Here is a 17,535-nt window from a genome sequence, read left to right on the forward strand (position 1 = left end):
AAATTCTTATCCTCTCTTGCTGACAACTTTATCTTCCAAAAGGTAGGGGAGAAAACAAGGGGGAACTGCTACCTTGGATCTAATCCTTATAAACAGAGAGGAAATGGTTGAGGAGGTAAAAGTGGCTGGGACCCTAGGAGGTAGCAACCATGCTATTTTAGAATTTTGGATAACTAGAGGCGGAAGACCTGTGAAGACTCAGACGTCAAGGTTAGATTTCAGAAAGGCAGATTTTAAGGGATTCAGAAAGAGAATTGGAGGAATCCAATGGCTGGATATCCTTAAAGACAAAAATGTCCAGGAAGGATGGGAAATCTTGAAAAATGAAATTCTCAAAGCACAATTGTTAACAATTCCATAAAGAGGGAAGAATAGGAAGCATTTAAGGAAACCAGGATGGATGAACACAGAACTTAAGCACATGCTAAAAAGGAAGAAAAAAATGTTTATAAAATGGAAAGAGGGAGGCATATCTAAAGAAGAATATAATGTCTGCAGAACCTGCAGGGCACAAATCAGATTATCTAAAGCTGAAAATGAATTGAGGCTTGCAAGAGATATCAAAAGCAATAATAAAGGATTTTGGGGATATGTCAAAAGTAAAAGAAAAGTCAAAGATGCTATAGGATTTTTACAGGATGAAAATGATGAAATGGTAAGACAGGATGTTGGGAAGGCTGAACTTTTAAATTCCTATTTTGCATCTGTTTTCTCTCAGAAAGGACATGTAACATCAACTGTTCTTCACTGTCCTATTAAGGGAATAGAAGAATCCATGATATCTACAAACAGAAAGATAGTGAGGAAACACTTAGCTAACCTAAATGAATTCAAGTCTCCAGGTCCAGATGAATTTGAATTACACCCCAGAGTACTGAAGGAGATAGCAGAAGAAATTTTTGAACCCCTCTCCATAATCTTTGAAAATTCTTGGAGAACAGGAGAAGTGCCAGAAGACTGGAGAAGAGCAAATGTTGTTCCTATCTTCAAAAAGGGGAAGAAGGTGGACCCAGGCAACTATAGGCCGGTGAGTCTGACTTCTATACCAGGAAAGATCTTTGAACAAATTATTAAACAATATGTATGTCAGTACCTGGATAAGAATGAAGTGATTAAACAGAGTCAGCATGGGTTTGTAACTAATAAGTCATGTCAGACTAACTTAATTTCCTTCTATGACAGAATCACTGATTGAGTGGATCAAGGAAATGCTGTAGATATAGTATATCTTGACTTCAGCAAAGCATTTGACAAAATCTCTCATACAACCCTTATTGAAAAAAATGACTAAGTATGGAATGGACAAGGCAACTGTTAGGTGGATTCTTAACTGGCTTAGTGATCGGACCCAAAGAGTGGTCGTAAATGGCTGCACATACAGTTGGAAGAATGTCTCAAGTGGGGTACCACAGGGCTCTGTCCTGGGCCCTGTATTGTTCAACATCTTTATCAACGATTTAGATGAAGGAATTGAGGGTAAACTGATTAAATTTGCTGATGACACAAAGCTAGGAGGGATAGCTAATACTAGAGAAGAGAGAGAGGATTCAAAAAGATATAAATAAACTGGAGAAGTGGGCAGCAACTAACAGAATGGTTTTTAACAGGGAGAAATGCAAAGTACTACATCTGGGCAATAAAAATGAAAAAAGCATATACAGAATGGGAGGAATAGGGCTAAGTGACAGCACATGTGAAAAAGACTTGGGTATACTAATAGATCACAGACTGAATATGAGTCAACACTGTTATGCAGCAGCAAAAAAGGCAAATGCAATTCTAGGATGTATTAACAGAAGCATACAGTCTAGATCACGTGAAGTCATTATTTCCCTCTACTCCTCTTTGGTCAGACCTCATCTGGAATATTGTGTCCAGTTTTGGGCACCACATTTTAAAAAAGACATCAACAAACTGGAGCAATTTCAGAAAAGAGCGACCATAATGGTGACCGGTCTGCAAATCCTGTCTTATGAGGAAAGGTTGCAGGATTTGGGAATGTTTAGTTTGCAAAAGAGAAGACTGAGAGGAGACTTAATAGCTGTCTACAAATCTCTAAAGGGCTGTCACATTGTAGAAGGATCAACTTTATTCTCATCTGCACAAGGAAAGACTAGAAGCAATGGGATGAAACTGAATGGGAGGTGACAGATTAGATATTAGAAAAAACTTTTTGACAGAGTGATCAATGAGTGGAACAGGCTGCTACGAGAAGTGGCGAGTTCTCCTTCAATGGAAGTCTTCAGAGGCTGGACAGACATCTGACTGGGATGATTTAGCGAATCCTGCTTTGAGCAGGGGGTTGGACCAGATGGCCCAGGAGGTCCCTTCCAACTCTATGATTCTATGATTAAGTGGTTCTGAGTCCCGGAGCCCCGCTCCACAGGACACTTGGCAGAGAACCCCCCTTGGGGGGGGGGGGGGGGGTGTCAGCCCGTACCACTTGACAGGGGAAAGGTGGAGTCCAGACCCTCGATCCCTGAGCCCGTATGGTAAGCACTGGACGCCGAAGCTGTTCACTTCTTCCACGACATCTCTCATGCCTGAAAAACACTGTAGTGTGGGACTGGGAGGTGACCTTTAACCTATCATGCATTTCTTGTCCCTATAAGGATGAAAGGAAGGACAACCTTCAAGGTGCTGTCAGGAGGGACGTCCTGGAAAATAAGCCTTCACACAGCCATAATGACGGAAAAATAAAAAAAAAGTTATGGCTCTGGAAACAAGGGGAGCGAAAAATGAAAACGAAAAATCGAAAAAAGCTCTGGTCATGAAGGGGTTAAGGGAACCAGTCATGTGATTGATGCTGTCCAAACCAAGGGAATCAAAAATCAGTCTGGCTGCATGAGTGCAGCAAGGTATACACTACTCCGAAATGTTTCAGAGAAAATAGTTACAGTGGCGCTAGAAGCCAGACTATTCTTGTTTCTCGTAATGGTTGCTGGCCAGTTTCTTTCCGCACTGCTGTAGGTGATGGACAGGGGTCTCCCATAGCATGACTTATCATTCATGTGGTGCAGGGCCGGGCGAAAACAGCCAGGGGGCACTCGGCCTAGTCTAGCCTATGGTTATGTGTCCTGCCGGATCTTCAAGCTCCACTTTTTCTGAAAAGCCCTGAAGTTATGCAGAAAAAATGTATCTGGCTGACATTGCTGCAACATGCTAAGCTTCATGCTGCCCGTGATTTGAGCAGCATTTATAACATGAATTTCCTAAATTAGGAAATTGAGTAGCTTCCCGATACAAGTTGTACTTTCACGTTACCAAAGTGAGTGCAAAAAGCGATGAGTGTGTCTTACATGAGAAGCACCACCTGAGGGAGGAGTTGATCCTATATAGCAGTGTACCCCAACCAATTTGGAGGTTGTGAGCAACCAAATATGACCAGTGGTGTTGAGCCATACTTTAAAGGGGGTCTCCGGAAATAGAATACAATAAATAACTTTAAGGAAATGTCATTATCAACATGTTTTTAAATACGTTAATTACCAAATCACAATAATTTTGTCTGGGGATGATCACTATTGGATTAACCCCTTAATGTCTACGGACGTGAACAGTCCGTCATGGCAGGAGGTCACTTCCCGTACCAGGACGGACTATGCACGTCCTGCCTTTGAACTGTCACTGCATGTAAACACACAGTGACAGTTCAGTGCCGACAGCTGTCTATGACAGCTGAGAGGCACGGCAAGGGGTGCAGGGACCCTTGCCGTCGGTCCCCGGAAACCCAAGCGCTGTGATTGGTCAGTCAATCTGACCGACCAAACAGCAGCGATCGAGCAGGAGAGGCTGATATTTCAGCCTCTCCTGCCCGATCTTAGTGCAGGAGCTCAGCACTGCGGTGGCTGAGCTTGTGCACTGACAGCTGGGAGCGGCACCCCCGCTGTTAACCCCGAGTGCTGCGATCAGACGCCATCGCAGCGTTCAGAGGGGGAGGCAGAGGGTCAGGGGGCTCCCTTTGCCTTAGGTCGGCGTCCCCGCTTACATCGCGGGGCCCAACCTATGCCACGACAACCCGGAGGTGTCAGGACAACCCCCGGGTCTCGGGTCATCCACCTACGGAAAGCTGTTGAGACCATGCTCACAGCATGGTGCCAGCAGCTTTCAGCATAAGTATAATGCATTACAATGCTGGAGCATTGTAATCTATTATACCTAAAGTGAAAGTCCCATGAAGGGACAAGGTAAAAATTTTAAAAATCCCCTAAAAATACACATGTAAAAAAAAAAAAAAAAAAAAAAAAAATACGCCACGTCCGTAAAAATCCCATCTATTAAAAAGTCACCCTAGTTAACCCCTTCAGAGAACACCGTAAAAAAAAACAACACAAAGTGGCGCATACTTTTTCCAAGCGGTATCATCATACAGCTTGGAAAAAGTGCAATAACAAGCGATCAAAAAGACGGATATAAACATAGTACCGATGAAAACGTCACCTTGCCCGCAAAAAACGAGCCGCCATACAGCGCCGTCAGCGGAAAAATAAAAAAAGTTATAGCTCGCAGAAAAAACACCAAAACATAAAAACGCTATAAATGAGGTATCACTGTAATCATAGTGACCCGAAGAATAAAGCTGCCATATTAATTTTACCACACACGGAACGGAGGAAAAAAGAAAAAAAGATTCCTGAATTTTTTAGTTTTTGTACATTCTGCCTCCACAAAAATCAGAATAGAAAGCGATCAAAAAACGTTGTGTGCCTGAAAATGGTACCAATAAAAACGTCAGCTCATCCTGCAGAAAACAAGCCCGCACATGACTGTCGGCCGTAATACGGAAAAATTATAGCTCTCAAAATACGGCGATGCAAAAATTTCTTACAAAAAATTCCAAAAAAAAAAAAAAAAGGGTCTTTTAGTGTGTGACAGAAGCTAAACATGAAAAAAGGATATAAATCGGGTATCGCTATAATCGTACCGACCCGAGGAATAAAGTCGCCATATCAATAATACTGCACGAGGAACGGCATAAAAAATGCTTTTGTGGATTTGTGCATTCTGCCTCCCAAGGATCACAGTAAGGCGATCACAGTGGTTCCCCCACATATGGGGTATCAGCATACTGACAAATTGCACAACAACTTTCGTGGTCTAATTTCTCCTGTTACCCTTGTGAAAATAAAAATTTTGGGGCAAAAAGATCATTTTTGTGGAAAAAAAATATGATTTTATTTTCACGGCTCTACGTTATAAACTTCTGTGAAACACTTGGTGGTTCCAAGTGCTCACCACACATCTAGATAAGTTCCTTGGGGGGTCTAGTTTCCAAAATGGGGTCACTTGTGGGGGGTTTCCACAGTTTAGGCACATCAGGGACTCTCCAAATGCGACATGACACCCGCAGACCATTCCATCAAAGTCTGCATTCCAAAACCTCATTACTTCCCTTCCGAGCCCCGACGTGTGCCTATACGGTAGTTTTCTCCCACATATGGGGTATCGGGCGTACTCAGGACAAATTGGACAACAACTTTTGGGGGTTCTAGTTTCCAAGTCACTTTGGTTCCAAAATTGTGCTGATGTAAAGTAGACATGTGGGAAATATTTATTAACTATTTTTGTGACATCTCTCTGATTTAAGGGCATAAAAATTAAGAGTTTGAAAATTGCAAAATTTTAAACATTTTCGCCATATTTGTTTTTTTTCACAAATAAATGCCCAGTTATATCGAAGAAATTTTACCACTAACATGAAGTACAATATATGTCACGAAACATGGATTTTTATGAGTACTCACAGTAAAATCCTTTTCTCCGAGACGCTCATTGGGGCACACAGACTGTGGGTGTGTGCTACTGCCGTCTGGAGGCTGACACTAAGTATACAAAAAACACAAAAATCACAAAAATCCATGTTTCTCCTTCGTCTCATTGGGGGACACAGACTGTGGGACGTCCTAAAGCAGTCCCTGGGTGGGAGCCACTCACCAATCCAAACCGCATGCCCACCTGTTTAAAGGTGTGCTACTGCTACCTGGAGAAATTTCCTACCCAGGTTCGCATCTGACGAAGCTTGAGTATGCACATTGTAATGCTTAGAGAACATGTGCAGGCTTGACCAGGTTGCCGCCTTGCATAACTGCTCTGCTGAAGCCTGGTGCCGAAGCGCACAAGAGGCGCCCACTGCCCGAGTAGAGTGCGCCCCTATTCCAACTGGAATCGGCGTGCCTCTGATACGGTAAGCCTCTTGAATATTTAGGCGAATCCATCTGGCTATGGTCGAACGTGAGGCTGCGAGCCCCTTCCTGCGCCCTTCGGGGATCACAAACAGCGAGTCTGTCTGGCGAAAAGGTGCAGTCCTTGACACGTACCTCCTGAGGGCCCTTACTAGGTCCAACGTGTGGAGCGCCTTCTCCACTCTGTGTACCGGAGCTGGACAAAACGAAGGCAAAACAATGTCCTCATTAATATGGAAAGAGGACACAACCTTCGGCAGAAACGGCGGCGGTGGTCTAAGGACTACCTTATCCTTAAAAAAAAGTCAGAAACGGAGCTCTACAGGATAGGGCTGCCAACTCCGAGACCCGCCTAATGGAAGTTATGGCTACCAAAAACACGACCTTCCTGGAAAGGTATGACAATGCGACTTCCTGCAACGGCTCAAACGGAGCTTCCTGCAGGACACCCAGAACCAGATTAAGGTCCCAGGCGTCTATGGGCGCTCTAAAGGGGGGCACCAAATGAGAGACCCCCTGAATGAATGTCTTGACCTGCATATTGGTAGCGATCTTTCGCTGGAAAAGAACCGACAAGGCCGATATCTGTCTCCTCAGGGAACTCGGGGCCAAACCTGCGTCTAAGCCTGACTGCAGAAACGCCAGGATGTTGGGAACCGAGAAGGACAAAGGCGCAACCCCGTGCTCTCGACACCAGAGAAAGAAAACCTTCCAAGTGTTATGATAAACCCTCGCCGAGGCCGGCTTCCGGGCGCTAACCATTGTAGCAACCACTTCACGCCCAAACCCCGCCTGGGTCAGAATCCAAGATTCAACGGCCATGCCGTCAAACACAGGGCCCCTAAGTTCGGGTGGTAGATCGGCCCCTGGGACAATAAGTCTGGCCGTACCAGTAGACGCCATGGCACGTCTGCGAGGAGCTGTACTAGATCCGCGCACCAAGCTCGACGGGGCCAGTCTGGAGCCAGCAGAATCGCCGGGACCCTCTGTCTTGATCTTTCTGATGACCCTCGGGAGAAGTGGCCGAGGGGGAAACAGATATGGGAGCCGAAACTGGCTCCATGGAAGGACCAACGCATCCACTGCGATTGCTCGCGGGTCCTGGGACCGAGCGACAAACATGCCCACTTTGGCGTTCTCCCTGGAGGCCATCAGGTCCACGTCTGGAGTCCCCCACCATTGGCAAATCCGCTGGAAGACCTCGGGGTGCAGTGACCATTCCCCAGCCACGACACCCTGCCGACTCAGGAAATCTGCTGCCCAATTTTCCACGCCTGGTATGTGAACTGCTGAGATTACTGAGTGGTGCCTCTCGGCCCAACGGAGTGCATGCTCTATCTCACGCATGGCTGCCCTGCTGCGCGTGCCTCCCTGGTGATTCACGTACGCCACTGCCGTGGCGTTGTCTGACTGGACCCGGACTGGGCGTCCTGCTAGCCAGTGCTGAAAATGCTGCAACGCCAACCGCACCGCTCGAATCTCCAACAAGTTGATCGGAAGGCGAGCCTCCTGGGGCGACCACTGCCCCTGTGCCGTGTGATGGTGAAATACTGCTCCCCAACCGAGAAGACTCGCGTCGGTCGTGATCACCAACCATTGATCTGAAGAAAAGGGTTTCCCCTGAAGGAGAGGAGTCGCACGTCCACCACTGAAGTGCTCGTCGGACCTGAAAGGACAACCTGCACTGATGATCTAGGGAGAACGGACTCCTGTCCCACGCTGCCAAGAGAGCGTGCTGCAGGGGACGAAGATGAAATTGAGCAAACGAAATTGCTTCTATTGCCGCTACCATCCTCCCTAGAACCCTCATCCCAAATCGAATCGTGTGAGGGCCTGGTTGCTGAAGACTCCAAACTCCCTGCCGGAGCGCCTGAGCCTTGTCTTGAGGGAGAATTACCAACCCTCGGGAGGTGTCGAAAATCATCCCTAGGAATGGAATCCTCTGAGCCGGGATAAGAGATGACTTTTTCCCATTGACCAACCATCCTAGGCGAGATAGGGTATCCAGCGTGATGCTGACATTCTCCCTGCATGCTTGAAAGAACGGCCCCTTTACTAAGAGGTCGTCTAAGTACGGCAAAACCACTATGCCCCGAGAATGAAGAATGGCCATGACGACCGCCATTACCTTCGTGAATACCCTGGGAGCCGTGGCTAACCCGAACGGCAGAGCCACAAATTGAAAATGCTGGCCATTGATTGCAAACCGAAGGAACTTTTGATGCGGAGGGAAAAATAGTGATGTGCAGGTAGGCATCCTGGCCATCGATTGAGGCCAAATATTCTCCCTGCTCCATGGCCGATATCACTGACCGGAGGGGATTCCATCCGAAAGTGCCTGACTATGATGAACCTGTTTAGGAGCTTTAGGTCCAGAACCGGTCTTACTGTTCCATCCTTCTTGGGGACCACGAACAGGTTGGAATAAAATCCTTGAGCTTTTTCGCCCTCTGGTACCGGGACAATGACCCCATTGCACTGAGGAATCCTGATGGCTCCTAGCAACGCCTCTGCCCGGGATTCCGATTTGGGAAGCCAGGAAAGAAAAAATCGTCTCGGAGGATGTCCGATAAACTCTATTTTGTACCCGGATGACACTAATTCCGCCACCCATGCGTCATGTGCCACCCTGACCCAGACGTGGCGGAACCTGAGCAGACGACCGCCTACTCTGCTCTCTTTGGGTACCTGATGCCTCGAGTCATTTTGCTGAGGGCCTCTGGGACCTGGCCCCCCTTGACCTGTGTGGTCGGCCCCGCATCCTCCCCAGCGGGTTGGCTTTATACGTGACCTGGCGTTCTCTTCCCTAAGCCGGCGCTAGCCTGGAGCCACTCGCTGCCCAGGGGCCCTCCCAGCCCAACCATACCTCCTTGCCATGAGGCAATCCATCTTCGGACGGTGCAGGCACCCTAGCTCTGTCCGCCTTGTCTGGGCGAGGAGAGGGACCGTCCGCCGCCATGCAGCACCGCCGTCATGCGTTGGTGGAGCAGTGGGGGCGCGCAGACTAGTCTTGTGCCTCTGTGCAAGCCCATGGTTTCACTACCTAGGGGTGGACAGGGCTAAGTCTGGCATAATGTCCCACGTCGCGGGAGAGGAAACGTGGAGGGACACTCGCACGTGGTCGCCCGTTGCTGGTTTGGGGAAATCGGATCCTTTCAATAGGATGCGTTGCCCCTGTCAAATCTTCTTAAAAAAGAAAAATAGATGTCTGGGGAAAAGTCCCAGAGATGTCCCTCAGTGCGGGAAAGGATACGCGGAGGCGATACTCGCGCGTGCTCGCCCATTGATGTTTTGGGGAGATCGGACCCTTTCAATAGGGACCGTCACCCCTGTCTCCTCTTCATAGCGAGAAAATATAAAAAAAAAAAAAAAAAAAAAAAAAAATAGTCTGGAGAGACCCAGACTGCGTGTGCCTCCATCAGACACTAAGCAAAAACTGGTTTTCGCCCGCTATCGGGGCGAGGGTGTATGCGGCGGAGGAGCTAACTTGTTTTTTTGTATACTTCGTGTTAGCCTCCAGACGGCAGTAGCACACACACCCACAGTCTGTGTCCCCCAATGAGACGAAGGAGAAAAAACAATGTCAGAATCAACGGGATCCGTTGAAGTGTTCAAGAGTTATAAGCACATAAAGTGACAGTGGTCTGATTTCAAAATTAAGGACTGGTCATTACCCTACAAAATGGCTTGGTTGTTAAGTGGTTAAAATGTCCAATGTCTTGTAACACCAACACAAACCTGCCTTGTGATGTTAGCACAGGATCCTGTGAGCATGTGCAGTAGAAGCTCCGCCTCTACCTTCATGTGTAAGATGGTGCGCTCTCAGTGGATAAGCTGATCCAATACTATTATGAATACATTAGCCCTCTGTGTCTGTACTGTTACACACTTAACATTATGGCTGGTCCATACAATCAGAGCAACTGTTACCACCCACCTTTCGTGTCTCCCTCTTTCCTCATAGACTGTAAGCTTGCGAGCAGGGCCCTCACTCCTCTTGTTGTTTGTTATAATCTACTGTATGTGATTATTGTTATGCTGTAATGTCTATTGTCTGTACAAATCCCCTCTGAAATGTAAAGTGCTGCGGAATATGTCGGCGCTATAAAAATAAAATTTATTATTATTTATTATTATTATTAATACTAGAGATAACAGGTATGCTAAGGTAAGAAAAGACTGCTCACACTGCTGTCCACCCTATCTGCTCTAATACTAGAGATAACAGGTATGCTAAGGTAAAGGGCCTGTCACACTAAGCGATATCGCTAGCAATATCGCTATAACGTCACTGGTTTTTGTGACGTCATAGCGATATTGCTAGCGATATTGCTATGTCTGATACTTACCCCCGACTGCTCCCCCGCTGGTTATCGCTGATCGCGCGAGAACGTCCTGGACCGTTTCTCGTCGTCAGCTTCCTGCTGGGCTTCCTGTGGAGAGAAGAGCGTGGACGCAGGCGGGAGGACGTCAGGATCGCCTAGTGTGACAGGCAAGTAGTGACCCCCCCCCGACCCCTGCGATGTCGCTGGTGAGATCTGCCTGTGGGCCAGCTCACTAGCGACCACTTAGCGATGCACCAGCGATCCTGACCGCGTCATGTCGCTGGTCGGGATCGCTGGTACATCGCTAAGTGTGATAGTACCTTAAAGGGAAGGTGCCATCCAAAAAATGTTTTCTCAGCAATTGAAAAAATGTAAAGAATTAATGTTTACATTTTCTTAAAAAATATTATCGTTTGTTTTTAATTTTGCAAAATATGAAAAATAATTTTAAAAAGTTTGGCATTTCCACTTGTTAACACTAGGGGGAGCAGCTACTGAAATCTGGCACAAAAACCTATGACATCTATAGACACAGTGAGCAGCCATTTTGATGGGGCTTGCAAAGTTACTGACTGTCTTTGCATGTAAAGTCTGGATCAGAACAGGCCATCAATCAGCAGACATGTTTCCTGGATTTCTGTGGAGCAGACAAGCAGACGGTCCATCCATGTGAATAAAACACAGCGCTCTTTGTACAATCCCTGGCACCGAACAGGGCGCCCCCCCACAGACCAGCACACTGCTCTCCTGAAATACTCTGTGCTGCTGTCGCCCTGCTCCTTCCACCATACATCAGGCCCCTGTCCCCTCGGTTTCACACATCGCCAGGACGGGATCTGAGGAGAGGAATGGGGTCTTCGGTCACCGAGGATGGCAGGCAGCAAGGATTCTGGGAGCAGAGTGACAACAGCACAGAGTATTTCAGGAGAGCAGTATCACACAGGATAGGATTAGATACACGGCTCAGCAGGCAGCATCACACAGGAGAGGATTAGATACACGGCTCAGCAGTCAGCATCACACAGGAGAGGATTAGATACACAGCTCAGCAGTCAGTATCACACAGGAGAGGATTAGATACACAGCTCAGCAGACAGTGTCACACAGGAGAGGATTAGATACAGAGCTCAGCAGTCAGCGTCACACAGGAGAGGATTAGATACACAGCTCAGCAGTCAGTATCACACAGGAGGATTAGATACACGGCTCAGCAGGCAGTATCACACAGGATAGGATTAGATACACAGCTCAGCAGTCAGTATCACACAGGATAGGATTAGATACACAGCTCAGCAGTCAGTATCACACATGATAGGATTAGATACACGGCTGAGCAGTCAGTATCACACAGGAGAGGATTAGATACACGGCTCAGCAGGCAGTATCACACAGGATAGGATTAGATACACAGCTCAGCAGTCAGTATCACACAGGAGAGGATTAGATACACAGCTCAGCAGTCAGTATCACACAGGATAGGATTAGATACACAGCTCAGCAGGCAGTATCACACAGGATAGGGTTAGATACACGGCTCAGCAGGCAGTATCACACAGAAGAGGATTAGATACACGGCTCAGCAGACAGTATTACAGATATGCCCACACTGGTGAAACTTCCAGCCCCCCCAATTATACACAAGACTATGGGCTGTATAAGTCACTGTCCTCCTCAGACAGCCATAAAAGCAAAGGTGTCAGATTACCGGAGATCACTGGGGCTGTGTGTGAGGAGGCGGAGACAGAGCAGGAGGACGCTGGAGCAGGAAGCACAGGGCTGAGCCTGGAGTAAGCAGTACAGAGGAGCATAGATGAAAGTCACCCGCACTCACCACTCTCCATCCTCCGGCTCCAGTGAGCGCTTCTCTCCTCTGCTGACCACCTTCTCCATATCTACAGCCTCTCCTCACAACACAGGACCTGTTATGCCACAAGTGGTCCTGTGATAGAGGGTAAGTGGAGCTCAGCAGATAGCACTGGGCTACAGTAAAATGGCGCCCAGCCACACCTACAGCAGTGAATGGTGCAGCCCACGGGGCGTGCCCAGTTCCCTGCTACTGAGGCTGCAATGTGCGGTCGGAAGCCGACCGCAGTCTTCTATGTCCAGGGACGGCCATATCTGCAGACTGTATGAGTCCTCCACAGATCTGGAAATCAAGATGTCAGCGCCCAGTGGCTACATGAAAACATTATTACAAACAAACCATAAATCCTGGTTAGTACATTTGCTGAAACAACATGTTTTGTAACTTACTATTTTTTTGCAAATTATATAAAATTGCGGCACCTTCCCTTTAAGAAAAGACTGCTCACATTCCTGCCCACCCTATCTGCTCCAATACTAGAGATAACAGGTATGCTAAGGTAAGAAAAGACTGCTCACACTGCTGTCCACCCTATCTGCCCTAATACTAGAGATGAAAGGTATGCCTAGGAAAGAAAAGATTGCTCACACTTAAACTACCCATTTTTTCTATTCCCATAGTACCCCTTTAATGTAAAAGTGAAGATGAATAAATATATGGCCTAGCAAATATGGCTTTTACTCATGTAAACTTAGCGAATCCTGCTTTGAGCAGGGGGTTGGACCAGATGGCCCAGGAGGTCCCTTCCAACTCTACGATTCTATACTACAAGTTTTTGATTAGTATCAAGTTCTGCTATGACATTCCTGTAGTGCATTACAGTTTCCAGAGCAGCCAACAGCTGAAAGCCACATGTGTGACCCCAGCCACTATACAAATAAATAACAAAAAACTGACTGGCACATCCAAGCTAGTGTGACTAGGTGATAACTTAGGAGCAGCTACCTCCATGTATAATATACAAAAAAGTTGCACTCTATCGTGCTTAAGCATGTCAATGTGAAATATGAAATTTGGCCAAGTTATTTTTCTGAGACCACCTTGACATTGGTTGATGGGCAGACATAACTTTACCAAATTGGGTGCAAAGCTCCTCACTTTTTTTCTAGTATTCAGAAGCCGTATAGCTATTCATATATTTCACATTGACATGATTTAGCACGATAGAGTGCAACTTTTTTGTATAGTATATTACCCAGCCACTTATACTGTACAGCAGCTGAATGCCGTAGTGCTCATACAGTCAGAGAGCTCTAACGTCAGCTTCTCTTAACAGTTACAGGCAATATTAGAAAATTAGATTTTGCAGTTTTCCTAATTAAATATACTGAATACATTTTGCTCTCCTTTTAGGTCATGAAGTTTTCCAGTAGAAGATAGGTTCTCTTTTTAATGTGTTAGTTTCCATAAAGCATTTCCCACACAGACTAATGGCTTCTGCTGCAGATTCAGTACATAAGTACCAAACAGAAGACCGACCCTTTAAAATGGCTGTGTGAATGTTAAGGAATCATATGCTACATGCAGCACAATTTGAATGTATTCACTGCAATGCACAAGCTACATGAGCTGAATGATGCTACATAAAGGCCTTTTCCTCTCTCCAAGCCAGCATATAAACCATTACATGGACAGAATGTGATGTGAAAATAGTGGCTTCACTTTACCCCACTGATTTAGCGACTTTCAGTTTTCTTGATGGCTTCTCCTTCTCCCCTGGATCTTCTTTCCTTTTACGTTTCTTAAGCGACCGATCATCGTCTTTCAACTTAGATACCTAAAGATAACAAAAGCGATCAACTAGAAATGCCCAACCGCCTAATGGGGAGCACGTGCAAAAAGTAAGACCAGAAAGGCCACTGAGATCAATTGACGTTCACATTGTAACCTGTACAAACCACAGAACTGAGGTACAATATTAATAGTACCAGATGCTGTAAGAAGAGGTTTTGTGAAGAGGCTGGCTTCTAGTAATAAAAATGGTCGATTGAGAGTGTTTCGTTTAAAACTGTCAGCCCTTTAGAGTGGGATACTACAAAAATTTTTGGAGGGATATTCCAGAACTTATGAATACCCATGTAGGTGCTCCAAGAATCATTCATTCTAAGGTCTGTTTGCATTGGTGGATGAGCTACATATAAAGCACCATTCCAGTAGGGTTTTTTGCGAGAGTGGTGTTACTAAACTAAAATTCCCTGACCCTAATCATTCTTTCCAGCCGTTGTCTTCAGCTCGTCACAGTAAAGCTTTGGTCCCACGGCTCCATCTTGCCACGGTAATTTCTGAGTGACCGGAAGTCAAAGGTAGCAGTCACAAGGTCTCCATATAAGCCTAAGAGAGTCTTGTTCTGTGTCTCACTTAGACAAGCACCAGGTAGTGACTTCCAGTCACCTAGCAACCACTGGAGCGATCCAGCAGGTCACAAACTACCAGAGACTGACAGGAACAATGCCAGGGAGAGATGTAGATGGCGGCTGGTAAGACTAGGGGCAAGGAACTTGGATTAGAAGCACCACTCCAACACTGCAATAAAAAAAAAGAGGAAAAAAAAAACACTGGAGTGGTGCTTTAAGTGTTGCTGCTTACATCTTTTATAAAATATTGCTATATCAGGTAAAAAAAAAAAAAGTTTTATTATGAAATTGGAAACAATCTAAAAAAAAGAAACATTTGCAAAGTGAATCATTTTACTTATGTATAAGTTATGCAGCAAGAGAAAGCCCAGACTATTTTCTTAAAATTTGAGGATGATGGCTAGGTGCCCCTGAATACATATTATGGACTATAGAAAAGGTAGTAATGCCGGAGCTCATCACATACGTATTCGCTCTTCTAAACACCATGTACTCGGACTGAAGTGAGCTTGCACCTCCTCAACCTATACACTTTTCCAGTTTGCACCTTGCTTATATTTTGCTGACCCCATTTGGGGTAGTTCAACTCGACTGTTCTAAATACATAGCATTTGCTTTCTTAGCAGCATAAGATATGCCAGGGCTGTGGAGTCGGAGTCGTGGAGTCGGAGCTCATTTTGGTGGAGTCGGAGTCAGAATAAAATGGACCGACTCCTAAAATATATAATAAATTGGGTACAGTAGCTCAACGCAGAATGTTTTTCCTATTTTCTCATAGGAATTTGGGAAAATTATGAAATGTCCTATAAATGGCTGTTCTATTCCTTATCTAAGGCTACATTCATACACAGCGTTTTTGCTGCGTTTTTCAGCTGCTAAAGCAGATCAGCTTTTTAAAAATCCGCATCACCGGAAAGGGTTTTGAGCTCATAGATATTGTTTTCAATAGCAAAAGCAGATTAGAAATCTGCTCTATCCATTTATCCATAACTGTCTATCCATATCTTATCTGTACCAAAAAGAATGAAAGCCGGGTAGCACACAGACTAACATTTTTTTTTTTTTTTTTAGCACCAGTCAGGTACACCTTATAGCTTCCCAAAAGGACGCCCAGGACAGGCATTGCTCGTCTTAAGTAACATATCAACATCATGGTTAAACTGTAAAGCGCTGCGGAATATGTTGGCGCTATATAAAGATTATTATTATTATAATTGATAGTTGGAATAAATAGACTGCATTCACCACATCTTAAGGTGCAGGCTTTATTTTCAATTGTAGGGGTGTACAGTATAAGGTTCTGCAGCAGCTGAGGTGTGCAGTATGAGATTCTGCGTAACAGTATGAGGTTCTGCCCCCTCCCCCAGTTTTGATCCTGGCTAAAACCGTTTCTTATAGATATGGCGAACCCTCAGGTAACCCTAAATGAAGGTCAATGGACACAGGTGGTTGAATTGAAGGAATTGCTTAATCACCTATTTACTGTAACTAAAAAATTACAAGCTGAGGATTTAACTCCTGGCATTTTCATAAGGGAGTGGAAGAACTTGCTATTTTGCCTGTCCCAAAGAGGAGATTTAATCGCAGATGGCATTTCTGCTTCAATGAAACGGAGAGAGACACAGCTATTGGAAAATAAAAATTTTCTGGCAGCTGTTTATGTGGACCCAAGTCATCGTATATTGCTTGATGATCAGCAGCTTACTAAAGGAAAAGAAGCTCTGACTGAGGTAGCAGTTAGGATGAGAGGCCTACAGGAGGATTGCCAGGCGCAAGAGGACGTGGGTCCTGACAGTGCTACTGCTGCCATATCTTCATCCTCATCAGATGAGGAGTTTGACTTTGACAAGTATTTGGATGATATGGAGCAGGCAAAGCATTGCTGCAAGGAAAAAGATTTCACTCCGTCTCCTATAGCAAGCAGATTGACCATATTTCAGCAAAAAGTTTCACTTGCTCTCAAAGAAAAATTCAACCGTTCATCAAAACTGACTGTGCGTGAGGCAATTCCTTTATACTTGGAAATTGTTAGAGATGTTGCCCATGTGGTTACGGCATTGCCTCCAACCCAAGTTACTGTAGAGAGGTTTTTCTCTGGCCTCTAAATTATTAGGTCAGATTTTAGGTCATCTATGAAGGAGGATCTGATGGAGGCAATTCTATTTCTTAGAACAAATTCATAGACTGCACAAATGCTATTTAGTATGTTTTTGTTGAAAACTGTTTTTTGCCACTTACATAGTTTATTACATAGTGATATACAGTATATGTAATCGATATTACATAGCGTATTACATATTTACAATTTATTACAGTTTTTTGTGTTCTAAAGTTGTATTCCAGTAAATATATATTATGTTCTATCTAAATGTCTTGATTATTGTATCAAAACAATGATTTAATGTCTGATGTTCACATTGTACTACAATAAATTTTTCACTTAAATATAAGCAATATATGTTGGAGTCGGAGTCGTGGAGTCGGAGGAAGGGAAATTGAGGAGTCGGAGTCGCAGGTTTGGCTTACCGACTCCACAGCCCTGAGATATGCACAGTTGTGGTTGTGAATAATTTATGCCTTTATTCTTCTACAATCTTTAAATAAAACAAAAAAGTTATTTACTATTTACTCACTTTTGACGATTTGTGCTTTTTATTTTCAACAAAATCTTCATTTTCTGAATCTGAAGCTTGACGAAACTGCAATGTTCCAGTGTTGATGTAAAACCCACCATATTTTGTAGTCAAAGAGGCTGGAACCAACTCATCATACTAAAATTGAGAGAAAGATTTAAATAAAAAAAAATAGAA

At 45.1% G+C, this 17,535-nt stretch overlaps 1 protein-coding gene across 6 annotated transcripts in view; it reads right to left on the reverse strand.

Moving 5' to 3' along the window:
• The window catches only part of UBN2 (ubinuclein 2), a 236,664-nt gene that overhangs the window by 180,806 nt on the left and 38,323 nt on the right, over positions 1-17,535 (reverse strand). For all 6 annotated transcript variants that reach the window (XM_073572986.1, XM_073572985.1, XM_073572984.1 and 3 more), the window contains 2 exons: positions 17,359-17,496; positions 14,039-14,148 (listed from right to left, as the gene is read on the reverse strand). In XM_073572986.1, the coding sequence (XP_073429087.1) occupies positions 14,039-14,148; positions 17,359-17,496 (248 nt within the window). The remainder of the gene's footprint in view (positions 1-14,038; positions 14,149-17,358; positions 17,497-17,535) is intronic.

Source organism: Dendrobates tinctorius, unplaced genomic scaffold, assembly GCF_039654945.1.
Source record: "Dendrobates tinctorius isolate UK_male_01 unplaced genomic scaffold, ASM3965494v1 ptg000033l, whole genome shotgun sequence".
NCBI lineage: Eukaryota > Metazoa > Chordata > Amphibia > Anura > Dendrobatidae > Dendrobates > Dendrobates tinctorius.